Source organism: Nematolebias whitei, chromosome 10 (genome assembly GCF_014905685.2).
Source record: "Nematolebias whitei isolate Nwh7 chromosome 10, NemWhi1, whole genome shotgun sequence".
In the NCBI taxonomy this organism is placed as follows: domain Eukaryota; kingdom Metazoa; phylum Chordata; class Actinopteri; order Cyprinodontiformes; family Rivulidae; genus Nematolebias; species Nematolebias whitei.
In genome coordinates, this window is record NC_056507.1 from 24,707,868 (window position 1) to 24,722,694 (window position 14,827).

The 14,827-nt window shown below is 40.3% G+C and overlaps 1 protein-coding gene across 1 annotated transcript in view; it reads right to left on the reverse strand.

Moving 5' to 3' along the window:
* The window catches only part of c2cd5 (C2 calcium dependent domain containing 5), a gene marked incomplete at its 5' end in the record, with an annotated part of 30,170 nt that overhangs the window by 4,236 nt on the left and 11,107 nt on the right, over positions 1-14,827 (reverse strand). Inside the window, 15 exon segments of the mRNA XM_037682865.1 lie at positions 2,325-2,456; positions 2,719-2,751; positions 3,180-3,269; positions 5,394-5,472; positions 5,572-5,661; positions 5,753-5,851; positions 5,934-5,995; positions 6,091-6,154; positions 6,236-6,376; positions 8,627-8,791; positions 8,876-9,062; positions 9,811-9,890; positions 11,267-11,378; positions 11,461-11,559; positions 11,705-11,819. Of these exon segments, the coding sequence (XP_037538793.1) occupies positions 2,325-2,456; positions 2,719-2,751; positions 3,180-3,269; positions 5,394-5,472; positions 5,572-5,661; positions 5,753-5,851; positions 5,934-5,995; positions 6,091-6,154; positions 6,236-6,376; positions 8,627-8,791; positions 8,876-9,062; positions 9,811-9,890; positions 11,267-11,378; positions 11,461-11,559; positions 11,705-11,819 (1,548 nt within the window).

Here is a 14,827-nt window from a genome sequence, read left to right on the forward strand (position 1 = left end):
GTGGGGGGGGGGTGGCGGTGTCTGGATTTTGGGTTCTATTTATTGCATTTATGATTCAATGCAATAAAATAAACAAATTTAAAAGGCAACTTGTGGTACTTGGTTTATTTACATAAAGTCTTTAATCGCTGGATGTCCGGCCTCTGAGCTACTGACTTTCAGAAACTGTGGCCCCCTGCGCAGTTTAGTTGAATAGCCTGGCACTTAGGCCTGTCACGATAACAAAGTTTGCTGGGCGATTAATCAGCTCAGAAATTATTGTGATAACCATGTGGCCCTGTGATGGACTTGCGACCTGCCCAGGGTGTACCCCACCCCTCGCACAGTGATTGCTGGACATGGACATCGGCGAGCGGGTAAAAGATAATGGATGGATGGATGGACAGACGATAATATTGTTTGAAATTTGACAATAATTAGTAATTTTGTCAAATTTAAGAAGAAATGTTTGTCAATTTGTTTTGAGTGTAGTACCGTTTTTGACCACTGGATGACAGTAAAACACTATTTGAACTGAAGGATGGATAGTGAGGGAGCGAGCAGTGTGTCTCTAAGAAATATGGGAGGGTGGCCCCTTGACGTGACATGGGCTGTCTCGCTTTCCTTTTTTCAGTTCTCGAAATGGCGGACGCTCGTTGTGGTTTGAGCTCTTTAGCATAGCATTTTTCACACAAAGCTTTAAAAAAATAAAAATAAAAAAAATAATAAAAAAATCTGTAAACAAGTTCTGTTTCTTTTTGCGGAGAAAAACAACTTTTACACGAAGGCACGGGTTTTAACTATGAATTTTAAAGCTTCGACAAGACGGAGGTTTCTTCCCGAGGTTGGCCTGTTAGTTTAGCTCATAGCTTAAAATCTCAGCTTAGCTGCTTTTAACGATCCAAAAACACAATTTTAGAGGGTTAAAATGGATTTTAAAGAGAAAGAGAGGGGTCAGTGAAGAGCACCGGAGTTGAGCTTTTTGTCATCCAGTGTCTTCAGAAAGAGAGAGACATGAAGAAATGATAAAGCCGGTAAATGAAAATGAGTTTGATAATTTAATTTATCATGTGATTAATTGATTAATTGATTTATTGTTTATCGTGACAGGCCTATCTGTACTAAACCTTGAAACAAGAAATTTACCCAAAACATACAGCCAAAGTGGCAAAAAAATATTTAGGCCGAATCTCATTCAGAGTTTGAAGGAAACAGGCAGAAGCTCAAAGACCTGAAGATTATCTCAGTAAAATTAAGGGAAACTCTGCAAAACTCTTGTAAGCAACTATATGAATTAAAAACTGGAAAACAAAAAATGTTCCACTAATAAAGTTGTGGCGTTTGTATTTAAAAATAAAATACTACTAAAAATAAAGAATTTCAATACAATTTTTTAGCACCAACTCCTAATGGAAGAAAAAAAATATTAGAATTAATCTAGTTCTTAAAAAGTTTTGAGGTCACCTGTCAAAGTGTTGGAAATACGAGACTTTACGTGCAGCGGTGTTAAAAGTTCAGTAATGCAAAATAATCACTTGGAAAGCACGTGGTGCCATGCATGTCATGCAACGGATAGTTAACGATGTCTGCAGACAGACAGACAGACCTGGGCACAGCTGTTTACAAGTGTGAAAATACAGTGTTTGTAGTGAAGTACATGAGAGGATTACTCTATTGTTTAGTGTTTGTGAACGTGGCTCAAGACATGGAGACGGACAGAAAGAGCTGTGAGCTGAGCTGGGCACATGAACACAAACCAGAGTGTGAAAGATGCTCCATTGTAGTATGCAGAGTTACCTGATGTAGTTTCATCCATCCGTCAAAACCAGGAAGCTTCAGAGCCAAACACTTACACAAACTGTGCACAGGACTGAAAATCAAACTAGCTCTTTAAGAGAAGTATCGCTCCCCCGCTCGCCCACTGCCTACCGTGATTATTAACAGATTGTGTTTGAAAACATGAAAAGATTTAGCATTCAGACTTTTATACTAAAATCATGTCATGTTTTGTTAATTTGGTGATGCAAATGCAGTGCAAAAAGTAAAATAAATTATTCAGGAAAAGGCTGCAACATGCAGATCTACACGAGTGCAAAGAGGATAAAATGCAAAAAAGAGAATCTGCCTTGTGATTTGTCGTCGTGGTTACAGGCTTGTAAAGCAGCTGATCGGGATCCCTGTGGGTGTCAACTTTCACACTCGAGCTAAAAAAAAAAGCCAGTGCTCGGTTTACAGTGCTCCACCCGCCACCCCGCCCCGCATGCACTGAGGGGTGTGTGTGAGTGCAAGTGAGCGTGTGCGACGCTGCCTATGAAACCGTGTTCTGTATTTGTGGGTATGATCACCAGAGTGTGCTAGAGACTGTGTCCTCCTACTTGTCTTAACTGATCCTCGTCTTATGGTGTGCGCTTTCAGCCTAAGCAGCTCTAGCCAGGTGCTGCATCTGTCTGCAAAGGAACTGTAATCAACGGAGGCAGCTGGAGAAAACACACATACACACACACACCAGTCCGCACACAACCCACACCCGAAAAACACACAAACGCAAGACCAAGAAAAAAAAAAGAGAACAAACATGAGACACACAAAAAAATAATAAAAGAAAAGAACAAAAACTGAATGAGGTTGGAGAACGGTTCAAGATAACAGACACAAAGTATGAAAAGTCAAAACAAGACAGTGTAGTTGTTTCGATGGCAGGGAGGTGGGGGCGGATACAACAACAAGGTGGGGGCTTACCTCTAGCTGAAACACTGGTATTCTCGGGGACACCTGTTTCACACACACAAACATTATGATCTACTTCTACATTTGGCAGGAGAACAGGAAACATCAGCATGAATGTTTTCCACAAAGCTAACTCGGCTCGCTCGTTATTTCCAAACATCAACTCTAAGTGATCTGTACGGGAAAAGCCTCATCTCCATCTGGAAAGGAAGCCACGCTGAATCAAGAGCATGACATCTACGATCATCTACTACCACAACGAAACTAGAAACGGTGGTACACAGCACGCCACCGCGGATTTACCTGCGGAGTGAACCATTACCAGCTGACTTTGGAAGAGTTTTGCAGCTGGGGTGAATAAAGAGACTGTCCCTGAGGTGTTAGTGGAGGACATGGGCAAGGCTTGTTAGTGAAGCACGGTGTAGGAGGAGGGGTTGAGTAATGAAAGTGTTAAAAAGAAGATGAAAACTTACCTGAAATTTTGGAAAATGGTTGAGAGCTGGTAGATGAGTCGGCACACAACTCTAAAGGAAACTGCAGCTGCTCTTCAGTCTCACTGCCACCTGAGACCACAAGTGAACACACCGTCAAACACCATTCTGATCTCTAACAGATACATACAAGCTTAGAAAATAAATGATAATGCTCAGAGTAACTTAAATGTTTCATCGGTTTTCTGTTTTTGAACGTCACTTTATACATCCAAAAAAGTTCAATCTGGTCCTCTGGACATTCAAAAATTTTTTTTTTTTTTTTTTATGTCCAGAGGACCAGATTGAACTTTTTTGGATTTTTCTACCTGGATTATTGAGCATGCATCAGGTCACTTTATACAGTTGACTATCAATGGCAGGACTTTTGGGCTGTTTTAACTGTTTTGAAGCTTTGATGCCATTCCTTGTTAATTCTTAATAAAAGACCCAACAAAGTTAAGTCAGGTCGTCTGGATGGTTTCTTTTTATTTTTGATGAGACGTTTCATCCTTCATCCAAAAGACTTCATCAGTCCAAAGAGCCACAGCAAACTTGAGTCCCACAACCAGCACACTCACATAGTGGACCAACCAGTTTGCTGGTGATAAGATGGATTATTGAGCATGAATTTTGATGTTTTGAACCACTTTAGCTATGGCTGCCTCAGAGGAGTTGACAGGGGAGAAGGCGGGCCCCAGAAACCATTTTATCATCAGCAAACTGGTTCCACTATGTGAGTGTGCTGCTTGTGGGACTCAAGTTTGTTGTGGCTCCTTGGACTGATGAAGTCCTTTGGACGAAGGACAAAACGTCTCAAAAAACAAACAAAAAAAAATAACATCCGAATGACCTGACTGAACTTTGTTGGATTTTTTACCTGGATTATTGAGCATGAACTTTGATGTCTTAATAAAATACTTCTTGACAAGTTTTGAGCAGTGAGTCAAAAGTGATCATTGCAGTTCAAAGATTGCAGCTGAAGAAGAAACGATACACGAGATGGCTTGGAATGTGCAACATAAAATTGAATAGTTTTCCACATTATTTTAATAAATAAGGAAGGTTACAGTAATGTCTTTTGTGGGCATGCCTCTTATTATTTAACAAAAAGAGCTAATGTATATTGTTGCTTTGACAAAGCTAGACCATGTCATGAGCATCAGCTTTCATTTTTATGCTGATGATTGTCAAGATTTACTTTCCTCTGAAGCACACTGGTTCATGCTCTGTCCAACCTCTCCTTGACTGACTGGTTGACTTCAGGGACTGGATGGCTTTAAATTTCTTAAATTTTAATGAGAAGACAGTTTTGTTGTTTCCTCCTAATGGCACAATCAGGAACTCCTCCATTGATCTTTCCTCTCTAGTCCCATTAGAGAAATAAGAGGTCACTAATCTGGGAGTGAAAATGGACCTTTCATGACACTAAAGCGTCACGTAAACACGATTGTTCAATCCTGCTTTTTTTAGCTGGGGCGACTGTCTAAATTGAAACCCATACTGTCCAAAAGTAACCTTGAGACAGTAATACAAGCTTTCATCACTTCCAGGCTTGATTACTGCAAAGTGTTTCTGTTTGGAATCAGTCAGATTTCTATTTCTTGTTTGTAGCTGGTTCAAAATGCTGCAGCCTGAATTTTAACTGGTACAGGTAAAAGAGAGTGCATTACTCCGGGTTTGGCTTCCCTTCCCAGTTCACTTCTGAAAACATTTTAAAATCCTTTGGTATGTTTTTAAATCCCTGAACAGTTCTGCCCCTCTTATCTCTCTGATCTGCTGCAGCCATATGTCCCACAGCGCTCTCCGAGGTCAGATCAGATGCTTTCATTGGTTCCATGCACAGACATGATAGAGCCTTCTCAGGTGCAGGTCCAAGACTGTGGAATGAGTTGCCACAGCATGTCAGGCAGGCTCACTTGCTTACTGTTTTTAAGTCTCGTTTAAAAACACACTTATTCCATGGCCTTCAATCCAGTGCGAGTTGATCTTAACTTCTGTGTTTTTATTATTATAGTCATTCTAATTGTTTTTTTTTGGTTTGTTTGTTTTACCTCTGTAGATTTATGCATTTTATCCTGTGTCCTTTGCTTGTTTGTTTTATTGTACAGCACTTTGGTTGGCCTTGCTGCTGTTTTTAAGTGTTTTATAAACAAAGTGGTACGGTATGATAATTTTTAACTTGAACAAATAAAAAAATGACTTAAGCAGAAGGACCTTTTGTGACGGACTTCTCAAACAGCTTTTCCTGATTCTGGTCTTTGTCAAACGTCATGGCAACTGCGGTCACCGAGACCTGGTGGTGGTGATGGTGGTGGTGGGGGGGAGACACAAAAATATCAATATTTTTTACCAACAGTTATGTTTACAAGGTTTGAGTTGACCAGCAGCTCACCTGAACAAGCTCTTCTTCAGGCACTGCTACAGTGAAGTTGAGATGAGAAAGACAGCAGGGAACCATGGAGCGCAACTTGAAGTAAAAGCTCTGAAACAAATACGAGAGGAGCACAGAGTTTCAAAACTACTTTAAAAAAAAAAAAACACATGCGTAGGTCTAGATAATAAATATTGCTTACCTTTAGCAGATTCTCACAAAGATCAGTGAATATCTTGTTTAAGCCTTGGTTAGTTAGATTGGTATTGCTCAGCCTAAGGACTCTAACTGATGTAAACATCTGTAACACATCAGTAAAATGACAGTTTAAACTTATAAAATGGCTACGACACTGTCCAGGTATGTTTGAACTGCATTTGCACCTGTACTCCTGAAGTCCAGTTATAAATCCCAGGCATCGTCTCAGTGTTGCAGCTGTGGAAACCTGAAAACGTCAAATTAAAGTTGAAGCTTTAACTGTCAAGGAAAATGCACAGTACATTATATAATGTAGCTGCTATATAAATTATTAGAATCAACCTGAAGGTGGAGAGGCATCGGTGAGAAGAGAGTGGATATCCTCCACAGCGTCAGTGTCGTCAATCTATGTGAAATACAACCAATAGTAGCAGAGTTTTAACAGAGATGAAAGCAAACAGGTGGGTAGATTTGTGTGTATGCACACCTCCAAGACGAAGGCATCTTTTTTGCCATGAGACAGATCTAGCTCTGAGACTTCATCTGAGCTTTCTGAGTGGGAGCGGAAAAGTCTGGACCGCTGCCTCGGCTCGGGGATCGGAGAACCCACTCCTTCCTCTGTCAGCTCCTGCAAGCAAAGAGACTACTGAAGCAGTCCACATCTGTCCAGACTTAACAGGCAGTAAAATCACTACGTTAGCAGCACGCTCATATTCGCCATGTGCAACTTTACTGAAACAAACACAGACTATGTAAGTAAGGCAGGTGTAACTCTGCAGATTAGATCAATATTTCATAAGAATCGTTCACTTGGTGTGATACAAGCATCAAATTTGGCATGAATAATGGCTAAGACCTACGTTTTCATGAAATCACCTAAGCCATCTGGAAAAAACAAGATGGCGGACACTTTTCAAGGTGACCGCCATTTCGGATGTGAAAATTGCTTTATTTCTATTTCAATTTGAATGTCTCAACTGTTGCAACAGTTAAATGTTGCATGGAAAAAGTCAGGGGTACCACTGCATACCTGAGCAGGTGCCTGGTAATACTGTGGACCAGCCCATTTATGCACTTGCTAAACAAGTGCAGTGTCAATGGCCTGAACAGTTTAGAATGGACAAATTTGTCACCATGTTTGGAGGGCTCTACATAGAGAGGTCCTTGGGCACATTGCTAAAAGGCAGGTACTCTGGAAAAGGTTGGCGTGGCTTGGGACAGCCGAGTCTTTTCTTTTTGCCTCAAACACTACAAGAACCTGCCTGTTGCATGTCCCTGTGTCGACCAGATCACAGAATACTGCCTTGTATATACTTTACGCTTTAAAGAAGATTATGGATATTATTCAAACAAAGTCAGTGATGGAGCCCAGGTTCTTTTAAGTTTTGAGGATTAGTGTGAGAAACACAATGTAGAAAGTCCACAATTTCAGCTCTGGGAATTTGTGATATTATTGCAGTAGGTGATGCTCTCCTTGATCAGGTCATTCAGAGAGACTAATTTAACTTTGTACAGTCAAACACGGTCTGTACTCATCCTCTACTTCTTTGCAAATAATGTAAATTGCGCTCTCAATGGCAGGCTGTGTGTATTCAGTCAAAATTCATTCAATATTTTGAGTGATAATGCCATTTTCATGTTGCAATCTCAGAAGACATTAAAATCCCTTATTGATAAGTTATAATATTTATATACTTTTACAGCTGGATTATCATTTTTTTTTATATTTGACTTTTTGATCCTATAATTGAATTTAGCATGCCCAAAAGCCTATGTTCTGATGCAAAGATTGGGAAATTTGAACGATTCAATCTCAATTTGAGTAAAAAAAAAAAAAAAAAAAATCAAAAAAATGGTTTATGAAGGCGGCTGTCTTGAAAAATGATGGTCATATTGTTTTTCCATGTGGAGATCCAGGAGATTTGTTCCAAATGTCATCCTCGTATCACCAAGCAAAAGATTGTTTCACTAATCTGCAGCACAGGTGAGAATGAAAAAAGGTTGAGTAGATGGTTATACTATAAATACGGTATGTTAGAGATCCGTCTTGTTGTGAGCTGTTACACAGTTACAGCAAAGGTGGCCTAGACCTGGGATTAATTAAGTGAAAATTCTGCCATGCTTTGTTGTGTCTCACAGCTAACATCTGGCATGCTCAGTACCATGTTTGTGCCGCAGAACGCCTCTGGGTCCAGGGCAAATAATTTCTTGGATGATGGGAAAGAAACAAGAGGAGTAAATTTACCGTGATTTGAAAAGATCTGTGCACATAGTCTAAGCAAGCAGTCAAACAGCTACTTCGAAGGGTTTTTAGGACGGTGCAAGAGCTGCAGTCTTTGAAGTTTTGGTCATAAAGTCTTCTTAACTTGATGTGCACTCACAAAGGCTATTCAGGTCATTTGTGTAAAGTTTTCTTGTTAAAGAAGCTGTGATGTTTTCCAGCAAACTGCAGACTTTGGATATTTGCATGTGCATCGTTCAAAACTTTATTATTATACTCCAACTTGAACCATCAACTACTGGAATTCAACTCCACCTTCATCTAAATGGCAACTCTTAACACTCAACTTTGTTATACAGCAAGAGCCTGCAGTCTGAACAGTGTACTAGTAGAAACTAAAGTCAACGTTACAACAATATTGTTTTGTAAAAAAAAAAAAATGCATCAATTACTGAAATAAAACTAAAAATTTTGAATGACGCAAAGTATTTTCAGATTAACAGCCATTTTTTCAAGTTGTTTCTAATCTGTCATTAGAAGACTGAAAATAAATGAATGTATGCAGTTTAGAAGTGGGAGAAACTATTTTTTTATTTGAATATGTAGAACGCAATGAGATTTTTGCTTCACAGTAAAACCTCAAGTTGCATATCTCACCGGAGGGTTTATTTGGTAGAGCTCTTTGTTCTTGGCAATGGTGTCGTTGATTCTTTTCTGGATAGTGGAGATATGCTGCTCATTGTTCAGGTCGCAGGGAGTTTTCCCAGCAATCTGGATCCCTCCTGGTACAGGCAGAGCCGTCAGGTACACTCCTGTAGCAGACTGAGGAAAGACACACACATAATGGATTGGGCTTCATCACATAGAAATATTTACCTTTTTTTTTATTTGAAAACGTGAACCTACAGCGAGTCCCAGAAGCATGTTTTCTCCAACGCTGATCTGTATGTGCAGACCAAACAGAGCATTCATGCTCCTCAGTTTCAGCTTGTTCATCAGCTGAGTGTGCAGCTCATATTCCATGAAAGGAAGCAAGTTGGAGATGGCCGTGGCATTCACTTCTCCCTGAGCTTTCTTCTTCAGACGACACAGTCTGCAAGACAAAAATCACTGACGGTTAAGGTGGATATTCCTTACAGATCAATAATAGTTATGGTTGGTGTTACTCACCTAAACACACTTTATAAATGACTGAGCTGAGACAAATAAAATAGGAGCTTACTCCTGTGAGGTAAACGTTTAGCCATCAAAGAGGTATTCGATAAATTGGGTGAAAAGGCATTTAGCTTACTTTAAAGCAATTAATACTTTTTTTAAAAATACGTTACAAAATCAATAAAGTACATATCAGTGTACTAAGTATTGCTTTTACGATTTTTTATTAATAATTATACCTGATAAATGATGACACTCAATTAGTTCAAACTAATTAGGTTTTGATTTGAAAGCATGTTTATTTTATTCAGTGTGGTGGTTATTTTTTTCCAGTAATGTTTCACGTTCACTTTTACAAAAATGATTTAAGGAAGTCCCAGGAAAGTTAAGTCAGGTCCTCTGGATGGTTTCTTTCTGTTGAAACATTTCGTTTTTCATCCAAAAGACTTCATCAGTCCGAGGAGCCACAACACCTTCACATAGTGGGTCAACCAGTTTGATGGTGCTCAGATGGTTTATTGAGTCCGCCCTCTGCCCGCCGACTCATTTGAGGCAGTCATGGCCAAAGTGGTTCAAAATATTCTGATTCATGCTCAATAATCCAGATAGTTTGTTGGATTTTTCTACCTGGATTATTGAGCATGAATCAGGATAGATTAAAAGAAGTGTTTTTTGAGGTGTATTACCTGGCCTGAATAAGACAGCCTTTTCCTGTGACAGCTGCTTCTGGTGGCAAGTCAATTGTTGTGAAAAGCACATCAGGAACCTTGAATGAAAACAAAAAGATGCATCTGTTTGACCAAGAAAAACTGAAAAGTTGAATACACCATAAACAACTACTGTATTTTCCGCTGTACACGTCACACCGCCCTATAAGTCGCATCAGTCCAAATACGTCTAATAAAATGGAAAAATCCACATGTTGCCTCGTCGTATACGTCGCATCTATTAAGTGTCACCAATGACGTGTCACGTTTGTTATGCGTCAGTGGTGACAACCTGGAAATGTGGGCCGGTGTTGTGCCAAAAAATGATTGACTGCCAAATGGCGGCTGAGGGAGTGTGCACTGGAGAACTTTAACAAGAATTTAACAAGAGTAACACTTAAAAATAATTATTTGTTTGCTCAAAATTATAGCAAAGGTGTGTCTCAGTCTAACTTTTCCTTAATAAATGCACTTTGATGTCCAATCAGCTGCATTTCAAAACCCGATTCACGGAAGTGGGAATGCACAGAGGGACGAGTCTCTGTGCATTTCTTCAAAATTTAACAAGGTAAAACACCTAAAAATAAACATTTGTTTGCTCGAAATTATAATAAAGGTGTGTCTCAGTCTAACTTTTGATTAATAAATGTACTTTGATGGTCAAATCAACTGCATTTCAAAAGCAGATATGCGGAAGTAGGAATGCGCAGAGGGACGAATCGCTGCTCATTTCTTCAAAATTTAACAAGATAAACACCTAAAAACAATTAAAACAATTATTTGTTTGCTTGGCTTTATAGTCAAGGTGTGTCTCAGTTGAACTTTACTTAATAAAAGGACTTTAATGGTCGAATCTGCTGCATTTCAAAAGTATTCTCTGCCTCGGTGCTCCGGGAGCGCGCAGACAGGGAGAAAAAAAGGAAGGAAGAACGCTATGCATTTCTTCAAAATTTAATAAGATAAGTACCTAAAACAATTATGTGTTTGCTCGACATTATAGCAAAGGTGTGTCTCAGATGAACTTTTACTTAATAAATGCACTTTAACAGTCAAATTATCTGCATTTCGCCAGGGCAGCGGAGCAAAATCAAGCTGATTTGACAGTTGCTCCAAGCCAGCTGGATGAAGATGGGAGTGTAAGGCAAGCCGATTGTGTCATTAATAGCCACTTTTACCTATTGCATGCCACAATGGCATGCTATACACTTCTGGTGCCATCTAGTGGCTGAAAAAATGGTAGTGTTCAATATTTTCAGTCAGAATGAATGAAAACCATCATATGTCAGCCAAAAATGGGTTCATAAATATGGGAAAAATCCATAAAAACATTGCTTCGATGTATAAGTCACAGGACATGCAAATTATGCAAAAATACTAGACTTATACAGCAAAAAATACGGTATAATTCTTTTTCTTCACGTGTTGTATTTGCTACCTTTTGCCGTCTGCATTGATAACAATACGCGAGCTGAGCAGGAAATGGCATGTTGAGCTCATCATATGGAATGTGACAGAAGCCACAGGTTGGGGGTGATGGTTCCTCAAACCTGCAAAAGAACCCAAACCACATGATACCAGCTTCTGAGATGGCACAGTCTTCATCAAACACATACAAGAACTAAAGTCAACCTGTGGTCGGTGCTTCCAAAGTCCAGGCATCCCTCACGCATGTACCGAGGATTGAGGATGGCTGCTGTGCCTGAAGCTGACAGAATACACACCTCTTCACTGTGTTGAGGAGAGGCCAAGAGATCAAAAGAAAAAAGGGGAAATATACGAGAGAAGAACTCTAAAAACTACAGCCTTAATGCAAACCGTAGACTTTTTAAAAAGTACATAGTTTTTCTAATGTCATGCATTTTGTGCTACATACCAGATGCTTGTGTTCTCACTGTACCCTACAACAGCATGACATCCTAGAGCTTTGGCATGTGATTTGATTTCTTGGCGAATTTCCTCCCACCAGGCATCACGAGTCTCTGGTTCATCTACAAAACACAACATTGTGAATTAAATAAATAAATATATTTTCTAAATTGGTTGATTATTTACAAACTTAATGGTACACTGGGGTCTAGATAATAAGTTAGACTAAATAAAGAGTCCAAAAAGACTGCACATACAACTTCACACTTACTCCTTTAACTTGCAAAAAGTATACACCCAGCAGTACTTTTTGGGGGGAACGATTTATGAGTTAAGCCCCCAGTATACTCCCGGTACGTCCATAAGCAGAGGTATGCACGTACGTACATGGAGGTACGAGCGTACCCCCCAGGGCATGTCCGCGCAAAGCTCAATTTTTACGACCGCATACGTGTACGCGGTGTCGCACAATAAACTGCCCAGCGACAGACTGTTTTGTATGCAACACCAATGTATTAAATTCCCCTTCTTCATCTCTGATCTGGTCTTTTCTTTTGTTTTTTTTGCCAAGAGGCAGTGATCTCTTCCTCCTCCGTTGATGCCATGACTGAAATGGTGAGAAATGAAGGAATTTGTCACGAGCGAATTAAACTCAGGTCTAGCATGGCTGTGGGAGGGTCTGGAGATTTCCTGGTGGGCTGGTTTGATGTGTGGGCTGCAGAGCCAGCACTCCTTTTTATATGTATATTTTTAGATCTTTTTATTAACAACATATAAACACAGAACACCGCTGCGGCTGAGGCTGCCAGCGCTTGTTTTTTTTTTTGTTTTTTCCGACCTGTCAATCAATCCAGTAGGCGTGTCAGCAAATGACCAATCGGCGACCTCAATTTGTCCTGAAGGTAAAAGTCCCATGTCTGTGAAGCTGCTCTGCAGCTGCTCAGGGTGTACGCTAGAGTACGAAGTCTGAACCCTCTGCGTACAGTACACGTGTACGTACGCGTGAACGGACGTACGCGGCAGTATACTGGGGGCTTTAAATAATGTATCAATTCAAAGCAAGCAAAAACAGATTGTCATTTTGTAAAACAAAGTGACACAGAATGATTAATGATAATTAGAGGATGATGAAGGTAATAGAAGAGATTAGATAAGAAGTCAGTCTCAAACTTGGAAATTCACACATATGTGGCTGTGAAGGCACTGAAAGACAACATGCCAGCTGAAAAAGAAGTAAAAAAGGGTGCCTGAAATGTACTGAAGTTTCCCTTTGACAAGCGTATTACATTGAAATGGATTAAAACTTGAGATTTCAATAGTCTCATAAAGCTTTGCTCCAAAGACCTCTGTGTTTGTGACCGTTTTAAAGAATCTAAATGCTACAAGTCGAGAAACTGAACTAACATATACGATTAGTCAACAAAGAGAACATAAAGGGACCTATGAGTACTGAGCTGCACCCCATTACTCCCTAGGAAGGCAACATGCTGTCAGAGCCCCAAAAGAAAGTGGAACTGAACTGCTCAAGGAATAAAAGGGAAAAGAACGAGTGGTCAAACTGAAGAGATGAATGAATGATGGTCAGGCGTCAGGCCCACAGTGTGGGTTATTTTAAACCAACAGCAGCATGTCAGACAGGCACAGGTTCACCATCGTGCACACTCATGACCATGTGCATGTTCATGGCCAGAGAAGGGCCATATTCATTTACTAGAGTCCATCAAATCCAGTTTTTAAATAAGATAATTGTACTACTCGACTTCTTCCATTCCCTGAGCTAAACTCTTTTCCTCCATTCTCATCATACATACCCAGATCCAGTTTTATGTCCTCATTAGCCCCCACACCCCCACCGATCTGCCTCCAAGCTCATCCATCACTCCTCTCTCACTCTCAGTATGAATACGGCCCAGTGAGTCAGGGATGCACATGAATGGCAGGTGGCTCTTTGTCACAGAGTAAACCTACTAAACCTCCTCCGGTCTAGTCAGGTTTGACCACAATGTCGATTCAGGTGTTACAAATAATGCTGGGACAAGGTTAGGGCAGGGCTGCAGCTCTACTGTGTTGCTAGATGAGTCGGGTGCAGTGGAGGACAGCCAAGCCAGGTTGGATGGAGCGGGGTGACGACACAGAGCATGCTCAGCTCAGCAAACATACAGAGAGAGAGGAGGATGGCAGCTCACTGAATTCATCCATCCACTTTAGCTATCAGGCGATTTTGAATTTACTTGAGATTATTTATAGTAGCTTCCCTAAATTGGTTAAATTTCACTGTTTGGTTGTTGCTGAGAGGGCACAACAGTTAACTTCACTGAGCCGCCATCACTCTTGTGGGTGAGAGCAGTAAAAGGGGGGAAAATACCTGCAGTGACACTATTCCAGTCTAGCAGTTTGTATGAGCGCGTGTTACCCAAGGCTGGGCCAGAACACACCGTTAGTACAGAGAAAGAGAGAAAAAGAAAAGGAGAGATAGTCTAACAAACAAGCACAGCACAACAGCGGCACTCCACAGTCACTTTGCAAAGACAAAATACAGTCAGGACGACTAAAACGATCCGAAAGAAGACTGGTGATGAAAGGAGGAGAACAGAGATGTTACAACGAATAAAGACCCACTAAAATTTGAAGAATGAAGGATAAGAGACGCTATAAATGAAACAGATGCATGCAGTCTAGTCAAAGCTACTTTCTACACCTAAACTTTTTATGTAAACAAACTAGGGATGCATGATATTATCGGCATGGTATCAGCCGATATTAGCGTTAAAAGTTAAATATCAGACATCGGCAATTCTATCAAAATAACTCACAGATATAAAAGACGCCGTTTCTGTATGACAACCCAGTGACAAGAATGCCTGCAGTGGCAGCACAACGTGATGATGTCACACGCGCCTACCTGATCTGATCATAGCGGAGAGGAAGAGGTCAAAATGTTGGCGGTGTGGAAGGTTTTTATCTTTGATAATATTTGCTTCCGAAGATTTTTGGACTATGTTGAGCCTCACTACAGCATTCCCAGTCAGATATTTTCCGATGTAGCCTTACCCGAGTTACAAGCCGTAATTTCAGACGTCATTGAGAAGCTAATAGCCGATAGCATTTGGGTGAGTTTTACCACAAACAT